Source organism: Tamandua tetradactyla, chromosome 3 (assembly GCF_023851605.1).
Source record: "Tamandua tetradactyla isolate mTamTet1 chromosome 3, mTamTet1.pri, whole genome shotgun sequence".
NCBI classification, from domain to species: domain Eukaryota; kingdom Metazoa; phylum Chordata; class Mammalia; order Pilosa; family Myrmecophagidae; genus Tamandua; species Tamandua tetradactyla.
The window spans coordinates 178,320,025-178,347,237 of NC_135329.1; the positions used below are offsets into that span (position 1 = coordinate 178,320,025).

Sequence of the window (27,213 nt, forward strand, 5' to 3'; positions counted from 1 at the left end):
ATTAAAAGCACAATGAGATTCTTCTACACACCAATCACAATATCCAAAATAGAAAAGACTGACAATATGAAATATTGGCAAGGATGTGGAGAAACCAGAACTCCTATACATTGTTGGTGGAAGCGAGTGGTTCAACCACTTTGGAAAAAGATCTAACAGTTTCTTATAAAACAAAACATATGTTTGTCCTATGACCTAGCAATCCCACTCCTGGATATTTACCCAAGAGAAATGAAAATATGTCCACAGGCAGACCTGATTAAGAGTATTCATAGCAGTTTTGGTCATAATAGCTAAAAGTAAATTATTTTAAAAAGCAATATTAAAAGAAATTTTTAAAGGGAAAAATACCTCAAACCAGCCATATTTGTATAACTCTTTAAATTTTTTTCTATCTCCATGTGCATATGTATTTTTACGTATTGCAATCATAACAAATATTGTCTACTTTTTACTTAATGAATTCTAAACATTTCTTTGTACTTCATTTTTAATAAATTTGTTTTTTTTTTTTTTTGCATGGGCAGGCACTGGGAATTGAACCCATGTCTCTGGCATGGCAGGTGAGAACTCTGCCACTGAGCCACCATGGCCCACCCTGTACTTCATTTTTGTAAAGCAATTTTATGTTTAATTCATGGTATTTGAATGGATAATTGAAAGATTTGAGTTGGAAGCCACTTTATAAAATATGTAAGCAATAAACCAAAAGGCAGACAATGATATTTCTTCATTTAATCTTTATTTATAATTTGGTGTCTATTTTTCTAGAGTTATAGTGGATTTTGTTAATAGCATATGATAAAATGTAATGAGCAAATAATTACATATATACTTTTTGGTAATTAAAAGTATTTACATCTAAAATATTTGAAAATCTTTTTAATTTTTAAATTGTGGCATGGAATGAAACTTCGTTACTTCAACAGTGTAACTATACCATAGCTAAAGTAGTTAAATACCTATCCCAGAAAAGGCAATCATATATTTTTGAATGAATGAGTGAAATCTTCAGTGGAGTCTTCTGTGTATGTAGAATATAGTATAGGAAAAAATTTAAGTTACTTAATAGCTGAAGAGGATTTCCAGATAGCCAAACTAATTTTAAGGCTAATAGCTATTTTGTAATATGTGGATTCACCCATTACTGGAGTTATTTAAGAAGATGTATGGCTCTTTTTTAGAGATGCCTGAACTATGTATAAATATAATTTATAATAGGCTATAGTAATACAAAATATCAACCAAAGCAGTTTTTAAGCAAATGGTCATTTGTCCTTTCTACATCTTATCACTAGATCACCACTGAACCAGGGAATGTTCAAAGATCTTACTATTTACAAGGTTAGTGAGAGCATTATTTTCCAGTTTGTGTCCCATGGAGCACTGAGGTACTCTGAGAGAAAAGGTTCCCTAGGTCATATTTGTTCTCAAATTCTCCATTCTATATTCTTTCTCAGATATTTAAAATGTACTTTGGAATATTGGAAATGCTGAAAAGAAACTATTTTAATTCTGAATGCTTCAAATATATTTGATGAAAATACTATTGTTTTATAGTAGAAACATAGTATTGTTCCATAGAACCCATTTTGTCTGACATGATCTAGAGACAAATAGGAACATCTGTCTTAGCTAGTTCCTTAAATTAAAAATGACCATGGTCTTAAACGAAACACCTCAACTCCACTTTCTTGTACTCCATGCCTCCCACCTCTTTTCTCTGTTGGAACACAGCACCCTCTAGCTCTGCTGACTCTTCTATCCTTATCTTGACTCTTCCATTCCTACGCAATCAATCAGGCAACAGTTATTGATGGAACACTTACCATGTGACAGGTCTTACTAGGCACTGGGGAAATAGTAGTGAACACACTATTCACTGTGTACTGTGATGTTACTGTGTACTGTGTTCTTTGCTTCTTCCGAGCAGGGGGATCCCCATAGTGTTGTGTCCCAAAGCTTATAACCTTAAACCTCCTAACAGCCAGAGCTCTGCAGGTACTAAATTTTGGAAGGAGCTTAATGACTCTAGGTTAGTGCCTCAGGGAGATATGGGAAGGAATGTGCAGATGACTGTGTGACATACAATACAAGGAACTTCAATTCTAGGTTGTAATTAGGGGAGGGGTGGGGTGGAGGAGGATAAGGAACTTAATGCTGTTAGAAGTCAAAACCAGTATTTATTTTTTTCAGTGTATGAACAAGAGAATTAAGCTAGGTATCTTATCAAGAAAAATGATCACCATTGATGCTGATTAAGAATACTGGAGAACTTCCCAAGTGAGAAGAAACCAAGCTAAGAATTGGTTTGGCTAACTTAAAGAGCAATATTTATTGTAGTCCTTTGTATGAATTTGTTGCTTAATTATAATGCAACACAGGTTGTATTTAGCTTTTGTGATATGTTGTGAGGTCATCAGCTAATAAATAATTGATTTTTAGAACTTAAAAGGACCTTGTGGAGATTATCTAGCATAGCTTGCTTACAATTTTAAAATTTAGACGGAGAAGCCTAGGGCTTCTGAGAGCAGAACAGAAGTAGGTCTTCTTTCTCATGGAAGACCTTGAGAAAATACATGCTTAAGTCTATGCTGCTAATTTATTCATAGCAGTTTTTTAAGTTTTCGAGGAGGTGTAGATTCAGAAGGAATTTAGAAAAGAAAAAACTTAAAAAGATTCTTGATATAGAACCTTTGAGGGAGATGAAAATGTGTTTTGAATGCTAAATTTGCTTAGATTTAAAAATACATATCTTCAAGCAAAGTTGCCATGACAACCTATGTGAGTATAAATTTTATGTCTGTCTCTGAGGTTTTCCTCTTTTCCAATACCGGGTCTAATCACAAGAGTTGGGCACTGTGGTATGTTTCCATCTGAATGGTACCCTGTGGGAATTATATAATTTTGAAAAATGCAAATGAGGCAATAAAGTAGTTCTGTAGCTGGGTGATGCCATCAGGATAAATGCCATTTTGTTCTCTCTATCAGAGATCTCTCTCATTTCAAACTGAGGGTGAAATTTGGGTTTGAAGTAGAACCTTGAATCTGTTCTGAATTTCTAGGTTTCATTTGTTTGTTTTCGTTTTCCTTATCTGGAGGGTTTATAGGTATGCCCAAGGAAGTTTGATAAATTCTGGGATAAGTCCTTGATTAGCCCTAAAAATGATCTGGCCTCCCTGGGATCTTCTAAATATAAACCATAGTTGATGTCATAGGACCATGCAGAACCATGAGAGACTTCCCTGTAATGGCCATGCACATGTCCAGAGACACCCCAGAGCTTCTGGAATGGACTCTAATACAACAACACTAGATAGAGACCATTATACTACATCACTCCATTTACTATTTTAGATAGACTTGTCTCTCAAGCTTTCTTTTACATATCAGGAACCAGGAGCAGAGTAGCAGAATATTAGAGACCTAAATTTAGGAGGAAGGAATTCTCATGCCCAATTTTGTAAATATGAATTTATTAAGTAGTAGAATGAGGAAATAGTCACTGGAACCTTTTAGTAGCAGTAACCATGACTATCACTTATGAACCCTTAATGTAGGTGCCTGAAATTTTGAGATGTTTGCTAAAGAGCTAAGTTTGTGTTTTATGTTTCAGTTCCTATGTGGTACAATTTAAAAAAAATGAACCTCTAAGTTAAATTAATTAATGTAATTAAGTATGATCTATGAATTAGCAAATTTATGTTAATGAAGACTTTATAAAAAGGTACTACATTTAAGAGAATCCATAGATGTTTTCTAATCCAATTCTCTTATATTAGAAGGGGGAAATTAATGATGTAGGAGGTTATTTTATATGGGAGTTTATCCAACCTCATAATTCCTAGTCCAATGGTTTTTACCTTCTGCAGCACAACTTAAATATTTTTATTTTATTTTAGTTTAGTTTAGTTTCTGCCAGTTCAAAATATGATTTCCTTTTGGTTTTATCTTATTCTCTGAAGGAAGAATTTAAAACAGAAGTCCCCCTAAGAAAAAAAGACTAGGTAAATTAATATGCTGTTGATAACCTAGAAAAATAGGATAATACTTTAAAAACAAAACACTTGAAAAGCAAATTCCCATAGTCTATGTTATGATGTTCTAAAATATAGATGTTATGATGTTTATTTTTAAGTGGCAAATTTCAGGCCCAGCTGCGTAGTTTGAGGGGCTCAGTGTAAAATGTACATGTAGGACCCTGGCTGAGGAAGTCAGTCTCCCCTCCCACACAGGCCTGCAGTTCCAGCCCATGATGTATGAATAACCTCAAGTAACTGAAACCTCCACATAGGGACATGTTACCACCATGGATTAGGGGTGGGTAAGAGAGCCCCCCTCCCCCACCTTAAATCCCCTGATGAACAGGACATGGCGCTGACAGCTCGGGGCAGGGATGGTTGCAGCCTTGCCCTGCCTGAAGACACTGTGGGGCTTTTGCATGACCTCAGTGCTACCTGTGCTTACACCCAGGCCCCCACCAGGGTCTGGGGTGAAGGGCTGTGTGCCACCGTGTTGGTTGCATGCCCATGAAGCCTGCCCTGGACATGTGACCAATTAGTAGCCTGCGCCTATGTATGACTTGGTGGTTTTGAGGGCTATACTTCCTAGTTGTAAGTCCTTCCAAATGTCCATAAGTGTGTCATCTATGATTTTTATCTTTAAGTGTTTTGAAACTCTCTAGGATATCTAAATCTTCCTTACAGTATAAGTAATAAATAGATGCCAGGATTTTAAAAAAGGAAGAAATTTTATGCTTCTAAAGTTGAAAAGGTTTTCTAGTACACTACAAATCTCTTAAATGTCATTTCACTGACAAAACTTTTACTTTCCTGTTTTTAAATCATACTTGCCAAAGATTTTTCTAAGGGAAGGTAAAATGAGATTTCCCCCCCCCCCAAAGTAACATCATAAACCCTATGAAATATTTCAGTGATATGAATCATTTACTTATTCATATGGGTAGACATTTAGGATAAAAGAAGTAAACAGAAATTGATGGAAAATATATCGTTAATTCCTGTGGAGGAGGAAGGAAGAAATCCTGATGTATTTTAAGTGTAGTTAAATTGAGTGTTCCCTGCCATTCTAGAATATCAAGACTATTCTGTATCTTCTCTTTTCTTTCCAAATGGGTACATAGAATTACTTTGGAAATTAAAGAAAATTGTGAATCAATTGTTTGCTTTTAATGTCTTCTAATTCTGCTTCATGAAAATGGTTATCAGAGGCCAAGAATATCCTTATTCTTATGAACCTTATACTATGTATGCAGTAGGCATTATGGTATTTAGTTAGCAAATTTGCCGAAGTATACCCTCTTTTTTGCAATATTGAAACAAGAAACAGATCATTATGAAAAAAAAAGCTTTGGAAATCATATATACTAGAGGTCAGTTAATATTCAGCATGTGGATTCTAATGGCATTAATGCTTTATCAGAAAAACTGCTACATTGCAAACTCAGCAATTAATGTTATGAAATGAAAATTGGTATAGTTTTCAGTAATAAAAACCCAGCTAATACATTTTGAGTCTTGAAATTTAATAAAATCTTCAATATGGTTTTAAAACAAAAATATGAACAAAATTAGCTAATTTTAGAAACCTAACTTTAAGGTTTCTAAAATTTAATTGAATGGTCGGGTTCGGTTCCAGTGCCTGCCCATGCAAAAAAACAAAACGGTAATTGAATGGTGATCGGTCTATTATAAGAAAACTATTCAGGCAGGTGTTAGGAAATACATCTATTGCTACTGACTTCCTGAAAATGAGACATTTTTTACAAATTAATGTGGAGGATGTATATTCTTTCAAATAATTAACTTATTTTTAAAATTTATATTCATACAGCCCTAAAGCATGGAATGCTCTACTGCGCAGTTAGGCTTTTTCAATCATTCAACACATTTTAACCATTAAATATCACAAAAATTAAGGCCAAGTTTGTATCACTAAAAATGAAACTAAAGTTTCAGATGATAAAGTTTACCTAAAAATGTGAAGCTCAGATTCTAGCCATTTTTCTTTTCACTATACACAGAAACTTTGTTTCAAAGATTTAATATGTTCAAATTATATGCCTTTGCATATAATTAAATAATTAACCCCCACAAATGTATAAATACTATGAAATTATCACTGATAATGATTTTATATTGAGAACTCAGTTAACTATGTCATTGTATGAATGAAAAACTCTGCTTGTATTTCCCTTGAGTACTTTGTAATATATGCCCATTTTAGTATTGACTCATAAAATCATGTAGTGGCCAGAAAACTAGTTTTGAAATTTTCTTCAAGGTAAAAAATGGAAAACCATCCAAATCAAAATGTCTTCATGATGAGGGAAGACATTTTTATATAATAGTTTCCAAGCATTTAATGTAAAACCAGTAAAAGGTTAAATAGTACAGGACTGCGGTTATGTGGATGTGAAAAAGCTGATATTTTTCTTTAGATGCCATAGATAGTATTTGTTCTCTAATTTAGAAAAAAAAAAGAGGAAATAGATAATAACATTAAATTCTAACCTACACTCTTAATCATATTAAGGATACTAAGAATTGGGAGGTTGATGTCAGTAAAATATTGAGCAAATGGATAATAAAAACAGTGTTTAGTATTAGTAAACATGTCAGTAGACTGCAGGAAGAATCAAATGGGGAAAGTAAGGAGTCAATGCTGTCTTTTAGGTGTTTTTAAAGACAGTAATGCAAACAATTTAGTTAAGCAACATTTATTTAGAGCCCATACTATCAGACATTATAGTATTTGCTTTACCTATATTTTCTAGTTTAAGGAAGAGTTACCAGGATGATATACATGAGGGGAATTCCACAGACATAGTGCATCTTTATTTAATGGGAGATTTTCACAGTTTCTTAGTGGAGTCTTATGATTAAGAGTCCTTTAAAATTAGTTCACAATTGACCAAACTTAAGTTATATAGAGAATCTGAACATCTAAGTGAGGCTTATAGAGGCAAGCCATAGCCTCTTTTCTTTATCTTGACTTGTTCAATATTTTTATTAAAGCCTATGATGAACCCACACAAGTCATGCTTATCAAATCTTTAGGTGGTTTAAAGCAAGATTATTTCAAGAGATGATAATGAGAATTCAAATTAGGGACAAAGCCAAAGTGTAATTCATTAGAGATAAATGTAAGAACTGCAATAGGATTTTTTAAAAAAGACCAACTGCATTTGGCATGACTGGGCTGATAGGTAAAAAGTCTAGGAATTTTGAATACTTATTTTGAAGTAGGTTGATAAAATAGCTAAAAAAGAAAAAGTCATCTTGGGCTGCATTAATAAAAGTATCCTTGATTTTGGGGAGATAGTAGTCTTACTGGACTCTTGGGAAAATAATTCATGTTCATTTTAAAAAAATTAAGATGAACAAAACAAAAAAAAAACCCTGTAATTAATTGCTAATCAGAATATATATATACACACACAATATTAACTAAGGATTTTATTTCTTATCAAGAATAGCACAATAGCAACACAGAGTCTAATACAATGTCCTTTATTCCAGTGTTATTGATAACAGTGATCAAAACATAAAGAAGGTAAATTGGAGGTTTTTTACAGGTGTGTGGAATGTTACGTAATTTGTATGTAAATGACACCACCAACTCTCTAGTTACTCAAACCAGAAATGTGATCACCAGCATTGATTCCTCTTTCATAAATGTCCACATCCAATCATTCCCAACCTCTGTTGATTTTAATTCCTAAATATTTTTCTTACTTCATATACTTCTTTTCATCTACTCTTCCTGCAGGTCACCATCATCTCTTACCTAAATTGATTTAATAGTGTTCAAACTGATCTCTGTCTTCAGCATTATTTCCTTGGTCCCTTTTCCACAATGCATCCATCCTGAATTTTTCTTGATGAGTGAATAAGTGGATATTCTGATTTTCCAAGATATGAGGGAAGTCATTCAGTTGTGTAACTGAATGTTTGACCTGTTTTGAGCCTGAAATGAGCTGCAGTTTGTTCTTAGAGGATGGCTTTGTGATTAGTGAAAATTGATTACTTAACCAGTTGTATCAAAAAAGCAGGAACTATTAAATCATATATGAAATTAATAGTTTTTAAAGGTAAGATATGGTTAACTTACATGGGACCTGAAAGCAATGGTAATTTTTTAAATGTTGGAATAAATGTATTAAAAGGATTGTTTCAAGATGGATTATAACCTAACACCCTCATAAATGAGTATATTAGACATGTATAATTAAAAATATTCTTGTACTAGAGTTTTTGAGTTATGGTTTCTTATCTCAGAGATAGTGTTTTTGCTTATTTATGCCTACATGGAGAATTTCCCATGAAATGTGCACTACTATTCTAATTGTCACTCTGAGAACTTAAAAATGTTACTATTTCATGATACCAGTTGCTTTGAAAAATTGTAAAAATGAACACATATCAATTACTTTCCTCAACTCAAACAAGTGTGCATATTTAGTGGAGGATTTTCAAGAAGTAGAAGATACCACTCTTGATCCTAATAAATTTATGCCCTTTTATAGATATTGTATTTGTCTTCTGTTTGCTTAATTTATCTTGATGGCAGCAGAAATGTATATCTGTGTCCTTTGATCTTTAGATTCAGCTATTAAAAGCTCTTCTCTTGGTGGAGATTCCCAGCCACCAACATTGGAGTCAAACTTTCAGAGGCAGAAAGGCAGTTTCATTAGCATCACCTGGGAAGTTGTTAAAGCTATAAATTATTGGGCCCCATCCCAGGCCAACTGAATCAGAAACTGTGGAATGGCGCCGAGCAATCTGTGTTTCAAGGAGCCCTCTTGTGAGTTTGGTGCACACTAAAATTTGAGAACTGTTGACCTGAGTTTTAACACTTTGGTTTTTCAGATAGGAAACTAAGATCCAAAGAAGTTAGTTGTCACAAACAGAGTACTAGAATCTTCTCAGAGTGTGCTGCTTTGCCCCAGGTATTCCTAGGATGATGAATCATCCCTTAGGGAAATTTGTTGAGCTAATAGAAAGAATGCTAGATGGGAATAAGTGTAATGGGGGAAGAGTTGGTCTACCATTTAACTCACCTGGTAGGCTTCTTACCATTCAACAGCAATGATTTGATCCATTGAAACTGTCATTAATAAAAGCTTGCTTGACATAATATTTGTTTTGTTCACTTGATTATTCATATGTACTGTATTTCTGGAAGCAGGTTTACATGCCATTCAAATAACTTCCTCATTCCATGACTTACTCTAATGAGTCTCCATGTATGACCCTACAGCTTTTTTTTTTTAACTTTTTTTATTAATTAAAAAAATTAACAAACAAAGCATTTAGATATCATTCCATTCTACATATCAGCTTTCATTTTTAACAAGCTCTTCACACTAAAGTTTTGAGAGCCATTTAACGTAGAAAATGTTTAAAATGCTTAAGAATAAAGCTAGTAGCACTAGACTAATATTTTCAGTATCTTTTTAGTTTGGGTTCCACAGTGAAAACTCGTACAAAATGCTAATGTATATATGATAAAACCAATGCATTAGGGACTGCTCAAGAAATTTGTAATGGTATGGTATAAAATGACTTTTTGAGAAAGCATAATTTCCTTATCATCTTAGAAGACAGAAGAGAGAAAACCACTGTAGTAGGGCCAAAAGATCAATAGCAAGAATAAGGAGTTGAAGTAATATATCCTGCTCTACACTACAAATGTCTCACATAGTACTACCTGGAGTCAGTCTTAACTTTCCACAGTACAGATAAAGGTCATGGACTTAATATCTCAGCAGTTGTCAGGAATTTTAGTTACTGAAGAATGACATTATGAAGGGAGAATCAGATTTAGGAAAAAAGGTACATATAAGTTGAATATCTGGAAAAGGTGTAATATCTCTGCAAGATCAAAATTATCTTGAACTTCTATAGCATTTTTCAAGGTGCATTCACATAAACTTTTTTAAAAACTTGTATTTTCTTTTCAATAACCCTGTGAGGAAGAAAATTAGAATCAGTAAATCTGTTTTTCATAATTTAAAAAACTGAATCTGTTACTGGACAAAGGGGGTAGATTCTTTGCCCGATGCACTCAATGACCAATTCCTGAGACACTGGGTTTCAAAGAGTGAGTTTATTGCTAGGTGCAAAGCAGGTGAACAGATGGGCTATCCTCCCCAAAATTTGTCTTCCCAAACTGCAGTAATTTTGATAGTTTTATAGTATCCAAAGATGGCCAGGTTTAGGATAATGAGAACAATGGCTCTAGATGATGTCATTAGAGGTGATACATGACCATCAGTTGAGCATTACTGCTCAATAATAGATCAGCTAATTATTGAGCATGAGCAGGTTGATTACATGCTTAGTCACAGAATTACTGGTAAGAAAATAGAGGCCTTAATATGATGATGGGTGTGATTTTTAGTATTATAATGAGGTATAGGTCACTTACAGGTTAAAGTCTAAGCTACTACAAATGTCAGGTAGGTCCATTTGGTTAGATCCAGCTTTGGTTATCAAGATAACTTTGGAATTGGGGATGGGTTAGTTCTGGGCTGACCCAAGGCCCTTCATTAATAAACAGTAGGGGCTGTCTTCAGTAATCCAGCAGAAAACCTGGATTAAATGGGTGAAAGTGAGTCAGTCACAAGGTTCTTACAATCACAGGGGCACCAGATAAAGGCTATACAATCATTATCAGAGCGAGGCAGCTGGATTACAGTTCAAAGATTTCAGGTATTTCCCTCTGTCTACTCCAATAAACCAGAAGGCAAAAAGGAATATATAATGATTCAGCAACCATAACCATCCCTTAAATCCTAATTTCTTGGTTACAATTCCTCCCTCTCATTTGATAATTCTCTCAATCTTGAGGGATAGTTAAGCAATGAAATCTTCTAACTGCATGCTGAAAAAGGGGTGTTGATATTGTGGGGCAGAGGGATGAAACTGGTTGTTGTTCCTGGAGAGACCAGTACGTATTGGTTTCAGAAATTATCTGGCTTTGGAACAGTCTGGAGGCTTTAAGTCTCTGAAAAGCAAACTTAATAAGTAGAACTATTATAGAGCTCAGGGTATTCCTTAGAGTTTCCATGAACACTGTTAGTTGGGGCTTGCCATATTACAGCAGTTTGCAGTATCTGGCTGAAACTTGCATAAAAGTAACCTTCAGCATAACCTCTTGACTCTATTTGAAATCTCTTACCATTGAAACTCTATTTCCCCCCTTTTGGTAAATCAATCTAAAGATGGTAGGGCCAGGTTCATCCCTGGGAGTCATGTCATAGCAGGGGAAGTCAGAGTTTGGCTTAGAGAGGCCACATCTGAGCAATAAGAGGTTCTCTGGGGTGATTCTTAGGCACTAATTTTAAGTAGGCTCAGCTTTGCCTTACAGAAATAAGTTTCATAGGGAAAACCTCAAGACTGAGGCTTGGCTTGTTTAAATTGGGAGCCCTTATTGCTTAAAAGAATATCAGAAAATCCCCAGGTGGGCAAGTTTAACAGTTCTACTTTTTCTCCAGTTCTTCAAGGAACTTTGCAAATACTTTCTCATTTTCAGCCCCAAAATACTCTGAAATGTGTCAGGGTATAACATTAATTTGTACAGAACATTAAGATTTTATTCTTTATTCTAGGTTCCATGTCAAACAGAGCTGGAGAACTCTAACTCTGAGTTTCAGGTGTTACAAAGATACTTAAAGTTCCAGGGAACTACCAGGTTGTTCAGAGAGCAAAGCATCTCAGAATTTAGAAATAACAGTTAAAGCTCAAGAATAAATGTGACTGCTGTAAGAGCTAACAGTCTAAACGCTAATTTTCTTAAAAGCATTTTAAATGAAACTACTTTCAGAAATAAAAACATTTGACAGTTGTCTCTTATTGACAAATCATAGCAGAGGTTTTGTCTTTAAACATTTACCAGAGTTATGTTAATTAACAGGTAAGACATAATTTATATATTTGTCTTGATTCTCTTTGTGTGTATGTGTGGGTTTGTTTTGTTCTTTTTTTAGGTGCATGGTCCAGGAAATGAACCCAGGTCTCCCGCCTGGAAGGTGGGCATTCTACCACTGAACTACCCGTGCACCCTGTCTTGCTTGTCTTTTAAAGTCCCTTTTTGTCACAGATGAAGTTCTGACTTATAGCTCATCACGTGCACCTTTAGAGAATCATTAGAGCAAAGTAGTGTGACTGACAAGTAAATCTGTAGCCTTTTTCTAAGAATAACTAAAACCATGACTAACATCATACCATTGGTAACATACACATCAGTATCAGGTAATAACATGGATAGTGAGAACACTGTCCAGTCTTTAGGAATTTTTATACAATCTCAAAATATATGAATAACATTTTACCCAAACGAATTTAGCTAAAAAGAGGATAGAAAGTCCCTTTTAATTATTGTAATATTTCCCAAACACCTCCTGTGTAATTTGTTAACTATTTTGGCACCTCACTTTTATAAGGTGAAAGAACAAATCCTTTTTTTTTTTTTTTTTTAGGGAGGAAGGGAAGGAAAGACAGAGAAAGAAGGAAGGATGGAAGGAAGGAAGTGAGGAAGAAAGGGAAACATTTTTAAACATTTTCTTGTTTTATTATATTTTGTTTGTTTGTTTTTTTTTACATGGGCTGGGGCCGGGAATCGAACCGGGGTCCTCCGGCACGGCAGGCAAGCACTCTTGCCCGCTGAGCCACCGCGGCCCGCCCAGAACAAATCCTTTTTAACAATTTTCTTTTAAAAGTGAGAAGACTTGTCTTCTGTAATAAAAGATGATAAGGTCAACATACATATTAACAAGGATATTATTCTGATATAAAATATTTGTCTTCCAGCCAGAGAATTTGGGTGCTTATGAAAAACTTATTATAACTTTTCATTAAGAGCAGACTAACAATCCACATTATCTTAACAGAGAGAAAACAAAAGTTTAGTGTGTTTGTTAGATTCAGTTGTCAATTTGGCCAGGTGAGCATACCTAATCTTGTTGCTGCGGACATAAGTCAAGGGTACATGAACCTCATCTGTTGCCAATTACATCTGCAGTTGGCTAGGAGGCGTGTCTGGTGCAATGAGTGACGTTTGACTCAATTGAATGGTGCTTAAATGAGCTAACGCAATGTAGCACAGCCTAAGCAGCTTGGCTTTCCTCATCTCAGCACTTGCAGCTCAGCCCAGGCCTTTGGAGATGGAGAAAGAAATCATCCCGGGAAATTTGTTTACATTCTAGTTAAAATACGCAGACGCCCCGCAGCAGCCGGCCCGCCCGCCCTCCTCTCCCCTCTTTCCGCCGGCCCACCCGCCCTCCTCTCCCCTCTTTGTACGCCGGCCTGGGCGCGCAGCGCCCACACCCCGCAGCAGCCAGCCCGCCCGCCCTCCTCTCCCCTCTTTGTTCTCCCCCTCCTGCACCGGCGGCTCTCCAACCACCACGGTGCCCTCTTTTGCCTTCACCGGCTCCTCCGCCACCGGCCTCGACAGCCTTGCCACCCTCACCTTTCCTCCTCCAGAACAGCTACTGGGGGAGTGGTGACAATACAGAGCAGCTCCCGGAGCCACGATGGAGATCAAAGGGACGGCGTACCCCATCCTGGAACGGCTGACTGTCTGGGAGAACCAGCTCCGGTGAGATCACCGAGGGGTGCAGGCTTTCCTGGGTGGGACGGCAAGCGGCCGGAGTCCCTCCCTTCCTCCTTCCCAGGCCAGCTGGCAGAATTGGGCAGGCGGTCCCCTTGGGTTGCGGCGGCGGGCGCCCCCACCATGCGAGGCCCCCCGGACCAACTGAGAGAGTTGGGTCGGAAATCCCCAGACTGCAGAGAATGGTGACCAGGGGGTCCCTTCCAAACACGTGATTCCCCGGTCCGGCTGGGAACAGTGCACTCTCCCGGGCTGCGACAGCTGGCGCCCTCCCGCCACGCTTGGCGCCCCGGGCCGACTAGGAAATTCGGTTGGGCGCTCTCCCGTGCTGCGGCGGCCGGTGACCCTCCCCGCGTTCGGACCCCCGGATCGGCTGGCACTCTTCCAAGTTGCTTCGGCTGCCGAACCTCCCCTACGGCGAGAGTTTTCCAGAGTTAAAGGACCCACAGCAACTTTCACTGGTGGAACCCGTAGACAAACGTGTGCCACGAGCGTCACCTACTGGGCAGGATAAGAAAAACAGAACCCAGAGATTTCACAGAAAAATCTTTCAACCTGTTGGGTCCAACACCCAGGGAAATCTGACTAAATGCCCAGACGCCAGCAGAAGATAACGGATCACGCTCAGAAAATTGAAAATATGGCCCAGTCAAAGGAACAAACCAATAGTTCAAATGAGATACAGGAGCTGAAACAACTAATGCTGAATATATGAACAGAAATGGAAAACCTCTTCAAAAACGAAATCGATAAATTGAGGGAGGACATGAACAAGACATGGGCTGATCAAAAAGAATAGAAAAACTGAAAAAACAAATCACAGAGCTTATGGAAGTAAAGGATGAAGTAGAAAAGATGGAAAAAACAATGGACACCTACAATGATAGATTTAAAGAGACAGAAGATAGAATTAATGATTTGGAGGATGGAACATCTGAATTCCAAAAAGAAACAGAAACTATCCGGAAAAGGATGGAAAATTTTGAACAGGGTATCAGGGAACTCAAGGACAATGTGAACCGCACAAATATACGTGTTGTGGGTGTCCCAGAAGGAGAAGAGAAGGGAAAAGGAGGAGAAAAACTAATGGAAGAAATTATCACTGAAAATTTCCCAACTCTTATGAAAGACCTAAAATTACAGATCCAAGAAGTGCAGCGCACCCCAAAGAGATTAGACCCAAATAGGCGTTCCCCAAGACACTTATTAGTTAGAATGTCAGAGGTCAAAGAGAAAGAGAGGATCTTGAAAGCAATGAGAGAGAAGCAGTCCATCACATATAAGGGAAACCCAATAAGACTATGTGTAGATTTCTCAGCAGAAACCATGGAAGCTAGAAGACAGTGGGATGATATATTTAAGTTACTAAAAGAGAAAAACTGCCAACCAAGACTCCTATATCCAGCAAAATTCTCCTTCAAAAATGAGGGAGAAATTAAAACATTCTCAGACAAAAAGTCACTGAGAGAATTTGTGACCAAGAGACCAGCTCTGCAAGAAATACTAAAGGGAGCACTAGAGTCAGATACAAAAAGACAGAAGAGAGAGGCATGGAGAAGAGTGTAGAAAGAAGGAAAGTCAGATATGATATATATAATACAAAAGGCAAAATGGTAGAGGAAAATATTATCCAAACAGTAATAACTCTAAATGTTAATGGACTGAATTCCCCAATCAAAAGACAGACTGGCAGAATGGATTAAAAAACAGGATCCTTCTATATGCTGTCTACAGGAAACGCATTTTAGACCCAAAGATTAACATAGGTTGAAAGTGAGAGGTTGGGAAAAGATATTTCATGCAAATAACAACCAGAAAAGAGCAGGAGTGGCTATACTAATATCCAACAAATTAGACTTCAAATGTAAAACAGTTAAAAGAGACAAAGAAGGACACTATATACTAATAAAAGGAACAATTAAACAAGAAGACATAACAATCATAAATATTTACGCACCGAACCAGAATGCCCCAAAATACGTGAGGAATACACTGCAAACACTGAAAAGGGAAATAGACACATAGACACATAATTAGTTGGAGACTTCAATTCAACACTCTCATCAATGGACAGAACATCTAGACAGAGGATCAATAAAGAAATAGAGAATCTGAATATTACTATAAATGAGCTAGACTTAACAGACATCTATAGGACATTACATCCCACAACAGCAGGATACACCTTTTTTTCAAGTGCTCATGGATCATTCTCAAAGATAGACCATAAGCTGGGTCACAAAGCAAGTCTTAACAAATTAAAAAAGATTGAAATCATACACAACACTTTCTCGGATCATAAAGGAATGAAGTTGGAAATCAATAATAGGCGGAGTGCCAGAAAATTCACAAATACATGGAGGCTCAACAACACACTCTTAAACAACAAGTGGGTCAAAGAAGAAATTGCAAGAGAAATTAGTAAATACCTAGAGGTGAATGAAAATGAAAACACAACATATCAAAACTTATGGGACGCAGCAAAGGCAGTGCTAAGAGGGAAATTTATTGCCCTAAATGCCTTTATCAGAAAAGAAGAAAAGGCAAAAATGCAGGAATTAACTGTCCACTTGGAAGAACTGGAGAAAGAACAGCAAACTAATCCCAAAGCAAGCAAAAGGAAAGAAATAACAAAGATTAGAGCAGAAATAAATGAAATTGAAAACATGAAAACAATAGAGAATATCAATAAGACCAGAAGTTGGTTCTATGAGAAAATCAATAAGATTGATGGGCCCTTAGCAAGATTAACAAAAAGAAGAAGAGAGAGGATGCAAATAAATAAGATCAGAAATGGAAGAGGAGACATAACTATTGACCTCACAGAAATAAAGGAGGTAATAACAGGATACTATGAACAACTTTACACTAATAAGTACAACAATTTAGATGAAATGGACGGGTTCCTGGAAAGACATGAACAACCAACTTTGACTCAAGAAGAAATAGATGACCTCAACAAACCAATCACAAGTAAAGAGATTGAATTAGTCATTCAAAAGCTCCCTAAAAAGAAAAGTCCAGGATCAGACGGCTTCACATGTGAATTCTATCAAACATTCCAGAAAGAATTAGTACCAACCCTGCTCAAACTCTTCAAAATAATCGAAGCGGAGGGAAAACTACCTAATTCATTCTATGAAGCCAACATCACCCTCATACCAAAACCAGACAAAGATATTACAGAAAAAGAAAACTACAGACCAATCTCTCTAATGAATACAGATGCAAAAATCCTCAATAAAATTCTAGCAAATCGTATCCAACAACACATTAAAAGAATTATACATCATGACCAAGTAGGATTCATCCCAGGTATGCAAGGATGGTTCAACATAAGAAAATCAATTAATGTAATACACCACATCAACAAATCAAAGCAGAAAAATCACATGATCATCTCAATTGATGCAGAGAAGGCATTTGACAAGATTCAACATCCTTTCCTGTTGAAAACACTTCAAAGGATAGGAATACAAGGGAACTTCCTTAAAATGATAGAGGGAATATATGAAAAACCCACAGCTAATATCATCCTCAATGGGGAAAAATTGAAAACTTTCCCCCTAAGATCAGGAACAAGACAAGGATGTCCACTATCACCACTATTATTCAACATTGTGTTAGAAGTTCTAGCCAAAGCAATTAGACAAGAAAAAGAAATACAAGGCATCAAAATTGGAAAGGAAGAAGTAAAACTAAAACTGTTTGCAGACGATATGATACTATACGTCGAAAACCCGGAAAAATCCACAACAAAACTACTAGAGCTAATAAATTAGTACAGCAAAGTAGCAGGCTCCAAGATCAACATTCAAAAATCTGTAGCTTTTCTATACACTAGTAATGAACAAGCTGAGGGGGAAATCAAGAACGAATCCCATTTACAATCGCAACTAAAAGAATAAAATACCTAGGAATAAATTTAACCAAAGAGACAAAAAACCTATATAAAGAAAACTACAAAAAACTGCTAAAAGAAATCACAGAAGACCTAAATAGATGGAAGGGCATACCGTGTTCATGGATTGGAAGATTAAATATAATTAAGATGTCAATCCTACCTAAACTGATCTACAGATTCAATGCAATACCAATCAAAATCCCAACAACTTATTTTTCAGAAATAGAAAAACCAATAAGCAAATTTATCTGGAAGGGCAGGGTGCCCCGAATTGCTAAAAACATCTTGAGGAAAAAAAACAAAGCTGGAGGTCTCGCGATGCCGGACTTTAAGGCATATTATGAAGCCACAGTGGTCAAAACAGCATGGTATTGGCATAAAGATAGATATATCGACCAATGGAATCGAATAGAGTGCTCAGATATAGACCCTCTCATCTATGGACATTTGATCTTTGATAAGGCAGTCAAGCCAGCTCACCTGGGACAGAACAGTCTCTTCAATAAATGGTGCCTAGAGAACTGGATATCCATATGTAAAAGAATGAAAGAAGACCCGTACCTCACACCCTATACAAAAGTTAACTCAAAATGGATCAAAGATCTAAACATTAGGTCTAAGACCATAAAACAGTTAGAGGAAAATATAGGGAGATATCTTATGAATCTTACAACTGGAGGCGGTTTTATGGACCTTAAACCTAAAGCAAGAGCACTGAAGAAAGAAATAAATAAATGGGAGCTCCTCAAAATTAAACACTTTTGTACATCAAAGAACTTCATCAAGAAAGTAGAAAGACAGCCTACACAATGGGAGATAATATTTGGAAATGATATATCAGATAAAGGCCTAGTATCCAGAATTTATAAAGAGATTGTTCAACTCAACAACAAAAAGACAGCCAACCCAATTATAAAATGGGAAAAAGACTTGAACAGACACCTACCAGAAGAGGAAATACGGATGGCCAAGAGGCACATGAAGAGATGCTCAATGTCCCTGGCCATTAGAGAAATGCAAATCAAAACCACAATGAGATATCATCTCACACCCACCAGAACGGCCATTATCAACAAAACAGAAAATGGCAAGTGCTGGAGAGGATGCGGAGAAAGAGGCACACTTATCCACTGTTGGTGGGAATGTCAAATGGTGCAACCACTGTGGAAGACAGTTTGGTGGTTCCTCAAAAAGCTGAATATAGAATTGCCATACGACCCAGCAATACCATTGCTAGGTATCTACTCAGAGGACTTAAGGGCAAAGACAGAAACGGACATTTGCACACCAATGTTTATAGCAGCGTTATTTACAATTGCAAAGAGATGGAAACAGCCAAAATGTCCATCAACAGAAGAATGGCTAAACAAACTGTGGTATATACATACGATGGAATATTATGCAGCTTTAAGAGAAGATAAACTTATGAAGCATGTAATAACATGGATGGACCTAGAGAATATTATGCTGAGTGAGTCCAGCCAAAAACTAAAGGACAAATACTGTATGGCCCCACTGATGTGAACGGACATTCGAGAATATACTTGAAATATGTCATTGGTAACAGAGTCCAGCAGGAGTTAGAAACAGGGTAAGACAATGGGTAACTGAAGCTGAAGGGATACAGACTGTGCAACCGGACTAGATACAAAAATTCAAAAATGGACAGCACAATAATACCTAATTGTAAAGTAATCATGGTAAAACACTGAATGAAGCTGCATCTGAGCTATAGAGCTATAGGGTTTTTTTTTTTTTTTTTTACTATTATTACTACTTTTATTTCTTTTCTCTATATTAACATTTTATATCTTTTTCTGTTGTGTTGCTAGTTCCTCTAAACCGATGGAAATGTACTAAGAAACGATGATCATGCATGTATGTGATGATGTTAAGAATTACTGAGTGCATATGTAGAATGGTATGATTTCTAAATGTTGTGTTAATTTCTTTTTTTTTCTTTCTTTCCATTAATTAAAAAAAAAAAAATATATATATATATATTTGAACCAGGGCATAGTATGAGACAGCTTTTCAATAACTAAGGGACTTATAACCAGAAAATAAAATATTTCAACATTATTCCCAAGTACTAAATAATACCAGGAATACATTACTTCACAAAATTGAACTTTTAAAAAAATTAGTTCAGAGTTCTATTTATTCAAATGCTATTTTCTTATCTAAAGGTCTTATAAGTGTCATCTTTTCTATGAAGTATTCTTAGGTTATTTTTAATCTATGTGTCTTTTAAATTTTTTTCTAGCATTTTTATTCCTTTATTAAAATAATCAGCAGGTACTTTAAATTCTACTGGCTCATACTATGCCCTGGTACATATATATTTTAACTAGAATGTAAACTCTTTGAAGTTAAAGAAATATATCTTTCCCATTCATGACAGCACTGCCTAACCTGATTATGTAATATACCCACAAAACATACTGCCTGACATTAACAAAGCCACTGTTATTTCAAATTCTTCCACATCCTGGGGGAACAATTGGCAAAGTAATTGAAAAACAGATTCTTTGAAATCTAGGTAATCAAGGTTACAAAAAATTGTCATTTATATTTCTTACTAAACTTAACTGATTTCTTAAATAGGATATATTTGAAGCATCGATATATCTGTTTTTTATTGTATTTTATATATGTGTCATTATTACTAGGTACATTGCTCAGTTTATGCAACTTGCCTAATTAGGCTATTTTTCACTGAAATATATATTCACATACCATGTAATCATCCAAAGCATACAATCAGTGGTTCTCAATACCATCATATAGCTATGCATTTGTCATCACAATTGACTTTTTCTTTTTTTAAACTTTTTATTGTATAGTATAAAATATATAAAAAGCAAAGAAATAAAAAAGCAATAGTTTTCAAAGCACTGTTCAACGAGTAGTTACAAGGACAGATCCCAGAGTTTGTCATGGGCTACCATACGATCCTCTCCAATTTTTCTTTCTAGCTGCTCCAGAATATAGGAGGCTAGAAGGCTTAAATATTTTTTTTACCACTACAATCAACTTTTTTCTTTCTTTTTTATGAAAAATGACATATATACAAAAAAGCAATAAATTTCAAAGCACAGAGCCATAATTAGTTGTAGAACATATTTCAGACTTTTTCTTTTTTATATACAATAAAGCAATAAATTTCAAAACACATCACAACAATTAGTTGTAGAACAGATTTCAGAGTTTGGTATGGGTTACTATTCCACAATTTTAGGGTTTTACTTCTGGCTGCTCTAAGATACTAAAAACTAAAAGAAATATCAATATAATGATTCAGCAATCATACTCATTTGTTAAACCCTACCTTTTCTGTATAACTCCACCATCACCTTTAATCTTTCTTTCATTCTTTAGTGGTATTTGGGCTATGCCCATTATAACTTTTTCTTGTCAGAAGGGACCGTCGATAATATAGGATAGGAGGATAGAACTAGCTGTTATTCTGGAGAGGCTGGCCGAGGCTGGCCCTTCAGGACTTATCTGGTCCAGGATAATTAGGCTATTTTTAATAAGAATTTTGAGAATGTACTTATAATACTAGCTTATTATTATTATTATTATTTATTTATTTTCATCACATAGTTTCATATTCATCATCATGATCATTTCTTAGAACATTTGCATCAATTCGGAAAAAGAAATAAAAACACAACAGAAAAAGAAATAAAACGAAAACAGAAAAAAAAAATTATACATACCATACCACTTACCCCTCCCTTTCATTGATCACTAGCATTTCAAACTAAATTTATTTTAACATTTGTTCCCCCTATTGTTTATTTTTATTCCATATGTTCTACTCCATCTGTTGACAAGGTAAGTAAAAGGAGCATCAGACACAAGGTTTTCACAATCACACAGTCACACTGCGAAAGCTCTATTATAATACAATTATCATCAAGAAACATGGCTACTGGAACACAGCTCTACAGTTTCAGGCAGTTCCCTCCAGCCTCTCCATTACATCTTGAAAAACAAGGTGACATCTACTCAATGCGTAAGAATAACCTCCAGGATAACCTCTCGACTCTGTTTGGAATCTCTCAGCCATTGACGCTTTGTTGATTGTAGATGTAAACCAGTCATATATGCAGTCAGCTGACTGATATTTAATAAAGCAGTCTGCTTGTCTATCAACCCGCTGTGAGATATCCTTGCACTAACAGGCCAGTGCTTGCCTGACCAGCTAGCTGGGCACCATCACGTGGCCAAGCTGACACCTGAACTTAACCATCACAAGGACTTTTCATTTTCCCTACTGAACTTTAGTAATTCGATTTTATTCAATTACTTCCATCCCAAGGCTATTTATATTTTAATAATGATCTGATTACTATAGTTACCATTGCAAAGGTATTATTGGAAAAATTAATTTTAACAAACATGGCCTATTACACAGCATTTCTTCTATGCCTATCATTTCTAATCTCTAGGCCCTATAGAAAGAATTCTAAACCACAACTCCCCCATATTTCTGCACCCAACCTTTCCCTCATAGCTGCCTTAGCTGGTTAGGCCCTGGGAGCAGGGATAGGTGAGACAGAAAGAACACGTTCTCCCTTGGATTTAAAAGTGTTAGGTGAGGGCAGTAGAATTGAGAGTTTCTAAGCCCTTCTTTTAATTATTTCCAATTATTAGATCTATTTCATTCAACTCTGTGACCTGAACAATTGGAAATGGTCTTGGCCTTTTCCAGAGGCAGTCCTCTGGCAGCCTTTTCCTGCCTTAGGAAAATTCCAGTGTGATTTCCTTCTAATGTCCAGGTTTGCTTATAGTAATTATAAAACTAAGGCTTTGAACCTTGCTGCTCAGAGGGATTTTTCTTCTGGGACTCCAGAAGTACTTATATATATACTTAGTCATTTTTAAGCAATTGAAATAGCTCTTCAAAAATTTTTTTGTTAATTTGCTCTTACTATCCAGAGGCATGAGAATATACATCGAGCAGGCAGAAAGACAGAAATAGAAAGTTAGTCATAAGAAACAAACACAGAAATACTTTTGAGAAGAACTGTATATACATTATCTTAAACCATTTCTGCCCTGCAGAAAAATTATAGAACTGTTCTCAGGTCACTTCTCCCCTTACTCTAAATCATACTGTGGCCAGATTGTGTTGTAAAAATAAACCTTCTTGTTATAGATTCATAACTAAAATCTTCCCAATTTTTCAATACTGTCCAAAGGTTCCCATTTTAAAGACTTTCCATAATCAGTAACCAATTGGGAACACTTGACCAATACAAATGCAGTAACACTACAACAAATTTAAAGACACTTAACACTATATATTAACTAACATATAACTAGCTATATTAATAACTATACGAAACACACCAATTAACAATTAAACAAGCCTTAAACACTCTAACACACTGAATAACAATTTAAAAAAGCATTAAACACTTATTATACCTTGGTAACACACAGTTAACAAACAGAGATATTTAATTTCATTAAATATCAATTAATTGTTGGATGACTTATTTTCCAGGAGTATACTCAACAGAAAATTTAGGGCAAAGTTTTTAACCCTGTACGGACAAACACAGGTCAGGGCCTCAAAATCCATACAGAACGGTATCCAGAAAACAGAAAGGTGTAGAGGTCAGAGCAAGGAACAAGCGTCATCATTCTGGAAATGTGACCCAATGTACTAACTTCCAGATTCACATTTTTTTCCTGCTTTTAAATTTATTCTTTTTTTAAAATTGATATACATTATATATTCACATACCATATAATCATCCAACATGTACAATTAATGGTTCACAGTACCATCATATAGCTTGATATGTATCATCACAGATTGATTTTTGAACATTTTCATTACTCCAAAAAACAAAACAAAAGTAAAAGAGAACACCAAAACACCCCACACTCTCCATACCCCTCTATTGTTTATTTTTTACCTTTTTTTTCCTTACTCATCTTTTCATACACTGGATAAAGGGAGTACCTAATCCACTTTTCCCCAGATGACTCACTAACCCTGTCAGATGTATGGACTTGGAACTAGAAACTGTTTCTCTCTTTGAAGTTTTTTTAAGGGGCCAAAAGGTCTGGAGTGCCAACAGAACAGAGAAGTACCCAATTCCCAAGCCTGTGAACTAAAGTCTCTGGCAGCTGCCAAAGGCTTGGTTACTATGTTTACTTGCTCTACTGGGCCTCCAGAACTTTTGGGTAGCTGAACTCTATGCTAGTTTGAAAGGATTATGTACCCTAGAAACACCATGTTTTAATTCTGATCCATCTTGTGGAGGCAGCTGCTTTTTTTAATCCTTATTCAGTACTATAGGTTGGAAGCTTGATTAAATTATCTCTACAGAGACCTGACTCACCCAATTGTGGGTCTTAACCTTTGATAGAGGGAAATGTGACTCCACCCATTCCAGGTGGGTCTTGATTAGTTTACTGGAGTCCTTTAAAAGAGAAAGCATTTTGGCAAGAGCAACAGAACCATGAGACCCATTAGACACAGCCAGAGACCTTTAGAGATGAAGGAAAACACCCTGGATAAACTTCATGAAACAAGAAGCCTGGAGAGGAAGCTAGCAGACGTCCCCATGCTCACAATGTGCCTTTACAGCTGAGAGAGAAAATCTGAACTTCATCAGCCCTTCTTGAGTGAATATAACCTCTTGTTGGTGCCTTAATTTGGACATTTTTATAGATTTGCTTTTAATTGGGACATTTCACAGCCTTAGAACTGTAAACTTGCAACTTAATAAATTCTGCCTTTAAAAGCCGTTTGGTTTCTGTTATTTCACATTCCGGCAGCTAGCAAACTAGGACAGACTCTTTAGGAATCTTGATCCCATCTGGTGGCCAAATTGTTACCAGACAAAGGAGGTGGAGTCTGCCCAATACACTCAACGACCAATTCCTGAGACACGGGGGTTTTAAAGAGAGAAAGGATTTATTGCTAGGGACAAAGCAGAAGAACAGATGGTCTGTCTGCCCCTAAATGTGTCTTTCCTAAATGCAGTAATCCTGATAGTTTTATGGTATCAAAAAATGGGTAGGTTTTGGATAATGAGCATAATGGCTCCAGATGATGTAATTAGTGGTCTCCTAATGATTGAGCATGAACAAATTGATTACATGATAAGTCACAGAATAAATGTAAGAAAACGGAGGCCATAATATGATGTGTGATTTTTAGTATTATAATGAGGTACACGTCACATAAGTTAAAGTCTAAGCCCTGACATGTCACGCGCATCTCTTTTGGTTACATCCAGCTTCCGTTATCACGATAACTTTGGAATCAGGGATGGGTTAGTTCTGGGCTGACCCAAGCCCCTTCATTAATAAACAGCAGGGGCTACCTTTAGTGAGCACAAGACTCCAAAGTAGAAAAACTGGATAAAATGTGTGTAAGTTAAGGTCAATCACAAGGTTTTTATAATCACAAGGGTACAAGATAAAGGCTATACAATCATCATCAGAGATCAAGGCAGCTGGATTACAGTTCAAAGGTTTCAGGTATTTCCCTCTGTCTACTTCAATAAAGTAAAAGCAAAAAGGAATATCTATATAAGGATTCAGCAACCATAACCACCCCTTAAATTTTAACTTCTTTTACAGTTCCAAGAAGAAAAAGACAATTTCGTTGACATAACTAGAGAAAGGACAGCAAAAGTTGTTAGTGAGGAACAGGAGAGAGGGTAATCTGACAGGGAAAAACAGCTTTTGTGGGTAAATGCAAAACACATGGGAGTGCAAGATAGTTGGGATTAGGAAACTGGAAATTCCTTATTTGTAAGGAATGAGGTCAGAGGTCAGAGATGAGAAGATGAAAATATAGACAGCACTTAAAGCTGCGTGGAAGTTTTGTGAGCTTTATCCCTGCCCTGATAAAACGTGATGTTTCTCGGAGCATGGACTCAAGTAGAAGCCGTGATCCCCTTCAGCTCCAGTCAGGTGCAGAGAAAGGCCTTGAGAAGTTCCTCAGGCCGCTTACCTTCACGGGGGTTCGGCCTGCTGGGTTAAGATAACCCCGAGGTGAGTCAAGGAAGGCGCCACCAGGCAGATCGCAGGGGCAAACAGCACCCTCTGGCCAGACTAACTAACAAAGGGCACGGGGCTGACTTCCCTAGCTACGCAACCTGACTCTGGCAAGGCTTAATCGCGCGCATCCCGGCCCCCTCCCCGCCGTTGCTAGGAGACGCCGGAAGTGGGGGAGGGGCGGCGGCTCAGCTGAGGGTGGGAATCTTTTTCGGGCTCCCGGGGGCGGACGCAGGGGAGCGCGCGTGCGCGCGCCTGGCCGTCCGTCGCCGCGGTGACTGTCCTCGCTGTCCATCGGCTCGCGCCCCGCCCCCGTCCTCACCGCCCCTTCCCCTGTCGCAGGCGGGGTTGTTTCTCGCTCCTCCCGAGTTACCGCCGCTGTAGCTGTTCCTCCTCTCTCAGTCTTGGGTTTCCCTGGCCTTGCTGTCGCCGCTATCTCTGCGGTCTGTATGAGGAGGAGGAAGAGGAGGATGTGAAGATGGCGGAGCTGCAGATGCTGCTGGAGGAGGAAATCCCGGGGGGCCGCCGGGCCCTTTTCGACAGTTACACGAATCTGGAGCGGGTGGCCGATTACTGCGAGAACAACTACATCCAGGTGAGACGCATACCCTGGCCTCGGCCTGTTGGGCCTCCGGGCAGTTAGGGTGCGTGGGGGATCCCTTGGCTAGGGGCCGCGCGCCTGGGGGCGTGGAACGCGCTGGCTCGTGGCCGCCGCTGGCCCCTGCAAGGCCGAGCCCCCAGTGGGAGGTGCTGGGTTAGGGCTGGGTCTCGAGTTGGTGAGTGAGTGGGAATCCAGCGGCTGGAAGAAATTGTGATTTTTGAACCATTTAAAAAATCCGTTTATCAGTCCTTAGCGCGGTGCGTGTGTCATGTCCCTTTCTCGCTGCTCCTGTCCTTAGCCGCCCCCGCACTTGGTGCGGATTAGTGTTTGGGATGGCGGGGGAGGCGGACAATGGCATTTTTTATTTGACAGAATCCTGCTCCCCCTTATAGGGAATGTATGTGTGGGGGATTGATGGGTCATCTTCCCCCGCTCCCCACCACTGTAAGCGCAGGAGGATTTTTAAGGCGCTAAGAGTAAAGTGCCTTCGTATGAATGCTAAAAATACCTTTTTTTTTTAATTTCAGGTTGAGGGGAGCCTAAAGGGGATACGGGTAGAAGAGCAATTGTCTCTTGTAGGAAGTTATTGCCGTTTTTCTCCTTATGGAGAATGGGAAGCTGCGTGATAATGAGCTGTAACCCCACTCCCCCACCCCCGTTAGAATGGCTAATTTTCCTGTGGGAAAAAGAATTTTGACTGTTTTTTTAAAAAAAGAATTAGGAAAACGGTTTAATTTTTCCCGTGATGGATGGTTTGGCACAGGACTCATAAAGGTAGCGAGGTGTTGTGTGTGTGTGTGTGTGTGTGTGGTGTGTGTGTGTGTGTGTGTGTGTTAGCGAGGTGTGTGTGTGTGTGCGTGTGTGTGTGTTGGGGGAGGCGGGTATTGGGTGAGATGAGATCCAGCTGCTCCTGATGAAGCAAAGATTCAATGAATTAAAAAACCAACAAGCCCTTTAAAAATTATTTGAAAGGATAGCATTTAAAACTCACAGTTTGTAAATTCAGCGTCGTTTGTTGTCTTTGTGGTTTATTAAT

At 37.4% G+C, this 27,213-nt stretch overlaps 1 protein-coding gene and 1 long non-coding RNA gene across 2 annotated transcripts in view; one reads left to right on the forward strand and one right to left on the reverse strand.

Moving 5' to 3' along the window:
• The window catches only part of LOC143678001 (uncharacterized), a 74,846-nt gene extending 49,126 nt beyond the window's left edge, over window positions 1–25,720 (reverse strand). Inside the window, exon 1 of the long non-coding RNA XR_013173003.1 lies at window positions 25,533–25,720. This is a non-coding gene — a long non-coding RNA (uncharacterized LOC143678001). The remainder of the gene's footprint in view (window positions 1–25,532) is intronic.
• An 88-nt stretch (window positions 25,721–25,808) lies between these two features.
• The window catches only part of ABI2 (abl interactor 2), a 200,066-nt gene continuing 198,661 nt past the window's right edge, over window positions 25,809–27,213 (forward strand). Inside the window, 1 exon segment of the mRNA XM_077154784.1 lies at window positions 25,809–26,171. Within this exon segment, the coding sequence (XP_077010899.1) occupies window positions 26,055–26,171 (117 nt within the window). The 5' untranslated portion in view covers window positions 25,809–26,054.